This window comes from Hakea prostrata, chromosome 4 (assembly GCF_041222555.1).
Source record: "Hakea prostrata isolate BN-2017 chromosome 4, UWA_Hpros_2, whole genome shotgun sequence".
NCBI lineage: Eukaryota > Viridiplantae > Streptophyta > Magnoliopsida > Proteales > Proteaceae > Hakea > Hakea prostrata.
The window spans coordinates 1,903,430-1,908,328 of record NC_142603.1 but is presented as its reverse complement, the minus strand read 5'-3'; the positions used below and the strand labels follow the sequence as shown (position 1 = coordinate 1,908,328).

Below are 4,899 nucleotides of genomic sequence, written 5' to 3'. Positions count from 1 at the left end.
TACTTGTATCGATCTTGACCATTACCTGATTACCCACACAAATTAGGTAAATTTGTCAAGTTTTAACTCTCAATTTGACTTATCGTTTACCATTTACCTAGGTATGGTAATTTTCAATATTGTGTATGTGTTAGAATTTGCAAAAAAAAATTAAATTAAATTGGTTAAAAAACAGTTATTCAATCCTAGAGATGATGATGGAATAGTCTTCACTAACAAGTGTTGGTCTTACCTTCGAACAACTCTATTATGGTAAGAGAGTCAAATGGAAGAAGTGAAGACGAGGGAAGCCTTGAGTTAGGATTTTCTTCCTTTATGGGTAGAAATTTGTACTCCCTTTATGTTTTTCTATCATGCATTAAGAGAAGAATCTACCTCTGAATTTTGGCCAAAAAAATCAAAGGTAAATAGGTCCCTCGATGTATAAGAGAATTGTAAAAGAAATAGATCTCTACCCATTAGAATAGATGACCTGAACTCGAAAGCGTCACCCATTATCATACTCGACAATTCACTTATATGATACGCTATCTGAAACTCTTTTGAAATTACAAAAGTAACCCCCCGGGCGATAGGTCCTTCGATGCAGAAGAGAAGTGTGACAGAAGCAAATCTCTACTCATTAGAATAGAGTATCGGAACTCAGAAGCATCACCCACTATCATACTCTACAATTCACTTATATGATTCGCCATGTCATCTATCTTTTTCATGTGTCCAAAAGAAAACCCTAGTGAAATTACAAAAGTAACAAGTTATCGAGGAAATAATCAATACAATAAAACATGAAAAAGAAATGGTGAAAAAGAAAAAAGAGAAGAAAAGCTCACTACCCATTTACCTAAAAAGAAATCTATTTGAAGCTACAAAAAAACAACTATTAAAATCATTTAATTTACCATTTAATCTACTTTAATCTAATCTAATCTAATGTCTTACCCACCTTTGCCCAACAAGGAAAAGTCTCACCCACCCACTACTTTCAAATTTACATTCGAACCGTACCCTACTAGGAACGGTTCGACCGGGATCATAGATTTTTTTTTTCTTTTCCACGTACGCTGTAGTAGAAATTCTCCGACCTATCACCAGCTTTGAACTGCCGGAACCCAAGAAGAAATCTCAATACCGGTGAAGCCAGACTCCTTCTTCCGCCGCATCTCTAAAACTTTCCGGTGGCTATTAGAATGAATATCGCCGGAAAAAGTTGGACTACATGCTGGACGATACTCCGGCAACAGCCGACCAGATTTGTAGCGAACCCCACAAGCGTTGCAAAGTGTTTTGGCTCCCAAAGGACCTGCTCTCCACTGAGGTGTCTTCTGTACATGGCAATGGCTGCATCTCCTTGGCGCTTGTGGTTGTTGTTGTTGTTGTTGTTGTTGTTCTGCTGGCGATTTCCACTGGCTTCACCCACCAATTTCCTCTTTTCTTTCTTGGGTTTCTTCACCGCCGGCTTCTCAAGGTAGTAAAGCATGTCCATGTTGTGGCCTTTTTCCGGCAAGGTAAGGAGTGACATGGGAGAGGAATATGATGAAGTCGTTGTCGTCGATGAAGTAGACGACGAAGAATACGTGGAAGACGACTCGGTAAACGAAAGAGACCCAATTGACCATGTTCTTGTTCTGCCTCCTGTTCTGGGACGCTTGCTCCTGGCCTTACAAGGTACCGGCGTCGGAAAACAGAAACTGGGTTGTTTCACGGAAGCCCTCTCTGTTCCCTGCTCAGTCAGGTTCTGGTTTCCGTTCTGGTTTTCCTCTTTGGGGGTTGAGGTAGATGGATAGGGTACTGATGAGAACTCCAAGAAAGAATCTTCCACGAAGTGCGATAACCATTCCAGGTCTGCTAAATCGTCCGCCTGAACGGCAAAAAACGAAAAAAATCATATTATAAGAATCTGAAAGAGACAAGCTTTCTGTTTCTCTCTGGGTTTTTCTCTATGGTTACATACCGGAACGCTGAGTTCAGGAACGGAAAAGATAGCTGAGTTCGAGTTTGAGTTTTCGTGGAGGGGTTGTTCTGCTGGGAAAGAAACAGAGGAGCAGGGCTTGTCCCCTTCTTCTTCTTCTTCTTCTTCTTCTTCTTCTTCTTCTTTGCAAAGACGCTCTTCGACATCGTCGTTAGGGAACTCGAGGAATTCATCAACAAACAAATCGTCGGCTGAGACAACCGTCGAGGGTCCATTTGCAACCCACGAGTACTCATGAATTGCTTGCTGGGAAGATTTCATGAAGGCCACCTCTGTGGAACTGCCTTTCAATGCTTTTGCTTCTATGCAATCCATTTCTGCTTTGGCCTATGGTTAAAAATTCCAGACCAAATTGTAGTTGTGAGAATATTCCCTAGGAAAGAAGAGAAAAAGAAAAAACTTAATTTTTTTTCATGGCTAGTGTCGTTCAGAAATATTACCTGAACCTGAGACGATGAGGGACAGCAGCAGGGGCAAGGAGGAGGCAGAGGACAGGAGGAAGCAGTTACAGAAACAGAGGAAGAGAAAGAGTGGAGGGTAGAGGAAAAAGTGGTTGAAGAAAGGTTGAAAGGGCAGCAAAGGGGTAGAGTTTGGTAGAGCATTGATTGAGGGTTGAAAGGGTCTTTGGAAGAAACAAGTGTCCTCCCTCCGATTCAGCTCTATCTTTGCTTTAGTTTTAACAATAATTTACTCAACTTTTCTTCCTCTCTCTCTCTCTCTCTCTCCTCTCTTAGCTTCCTATTCTCTCTCTTCACCCTTCATATAGATAATGAAAGAAAGATTCAAAGCTTTAAAATGCTGGGAAGAAAGAAAGTCATGTAACGGTAATCTAGTCCTGTCTGGGTCTTGACATGTCCATTTCCCTTTGGACCCCTTCAGCCCTTCTAGTAATCTAGAAAAATAAAAAGTTTTAAATAATTTATGAGGTAGTGATAGTGAATTTGAACTTTTGAATGAAGGAAACTTAAGGAGTATCTACAAAGAAGAAATCGTCTTTGCGTAGATAAGTTAATTTACTGGTGAAAGGCAGGCGGCGCGTCAGCCACAGCAATCTCTGGGTCGCACTCACCGGGTAGAACTCAGATTTTGAATTCCCATCCCACCAAAGCTGAAAATTGAAAATTGAAAACTGGGATTTTTCCCAGAAGCAACCTCTCACCTTTCTTTGGTTTCTGGTTTTTAGCTCTTTTCAGTTTTGTCACCTTCTATTACTCATTCTGTCTCTGCTTTCTTTTTATCTTCTTTTTGGCTTTTCGAATCAATTAATTCACAAGAGAGAAAAGTTAAAGTTTCACAACGCCTCCCTTTCCGCCACAGGTGCAATGGCTGTTAATGTTGAATTTCCTTCTGGGTTTTGGAAATTGAGAAGAACAACGAAAAAGGAAAAAAAAAAAAAAAACGACTGGGTCGCAATTCATAACTCACCGCATTGATCGCCGTTCTTTTGGGTTTATTCCTAATCTCCAAAAAAAAATCTGTTTTCTTTACTTTCCCATTTTCAATTCCAATTTCGTTTTTTTTCCTCCAATCATGCCTAAATTTCTCAAGCAGGTAACACTCAATCTTTTGCCCTCTTTTTGAATTTGTGTCCAAATGAAAATTGAATAGGAACCCAGATGTACGATTTCCAGAATTCTCTCTTACAAAACGACACTGGTATTTATAAATGTATACACAACTAAGTCTCTTATCTGCATTTTCCTTTGCAAGGATGTATAGAAAAGCAAAGGCGTTAAGAAAAAGGATCTTCTATGTCAATTCAAAACTTAAACAAACCCATGTAACCTATCATGTTTCATTCCACGTCATTAGTTTTCCCGTAAAAGGAAGAATTTCATCCTCAGTTCAGTCCCCACTGGACCAGATGTGGACCATGGAGTTCCAGCACTGGATACTCGACACTGGACACGCTTACTTCCAAAACAAGTGAACCCATTAGTCTCCTAGTCCCAACTGGTATGATTTCTACGTTTCTTATCACATGTGCTCTCTTTCTTGTGAGTTCAGATAGAGTCGGCATCTTCTCCACCCAATCGGTCTTTACGCCCATACACCTACACTCACATGAATATGAGACTCATACTCACAAAATTAGTTCATGTCAATCAAGTTATATGGGTCTCATACTCACGTGAATGTAATCATATAAGTTTATAGGTAGGCTAAGTGAAGAGCATCCAAACTTTTATTTTGTATCAATCTAGCTTCTCCTCTCCCATCCCCTCTGGGGAAGATGTTGTTCACTAAAATTTCATACACTCTAAAAGGGGCTTACTGGGTTTGTATAAGATTCACTAAAATTTCATCTCTAAAACTTAGACTTAAATCCCACATTAGGAGAACAATATTTAGTTCCCAATGAGGAGGAGGCCCTCTTTCTCTAAAAAAAAATCTCATACTCATTTATACCTCAACATAAGTTGTCTAGGTGTCTTTACAACTAACACAAAAATCAAGATGTAACCAAGAAAGCTTGTCCTTTTGTTCATCCCATTAAAACATGCCAGGTAGAGAAGTGAAGGCGAAGTGATATTTTTTTTTACACAGTAGATCTGAAAGCCTCCTCTCTAGTGGTTCAGGTGGACCACTCCCCGCTCCTTGGACCGTTTTATGCACATCTCTAAGTGGCCAAACGGATACATTATTAAAGCAAGAACCGAAAGTGATTGAGAGATTTTGATTCTGATTTTGAAAAAATGGACAACATAATAGGCTGAAACTGAATGCGTGTTCACAACCCCCCATTGACATTCTTCTCAAATGATTTCGAAACTCCAAACGTCTTGTAGCGTCTCACTTGTTTTGACATGGCAGGTGTGGGGCATTATACAGTTTCTATGGGGCAGCAGAGCTGTTAATCACTTGGGCTTTGTGCCTTCTTCTTTTCTTCGCTTTGTGCTCTTCTTTTGAATTTTAGTGATTGAAGCTTC

The 4,899-nt window shown here is 39.9% G+C and overlaps 1 protein-coding gene across 1 annotated transcript; it reads right to left on the bottom strand.

The window, feature by feature from the left end:
• Positions 1 to 465: 465 nt before the first annotated feature.
• LOC149016995 (GATA transcription factor 6-like) lies at positions 466 to 2,780 on the bottom strand. The gene is given in 4 exon segments (XM_089151298.1): positions 466 to 1,394; positions 1,397 to 1,858; positions 1,952 to 2,296; positions 2,410 to 2,780. Coding segments are annotated over 4 exon segments (1,278 nt in total). The 5' UTR covers positions 2,572 to 2,780; the 3' UTR covers positions 466 to 1,085.
• Positions 2,781 to 4,899: the final 2,119 nt, after the last annotated feature.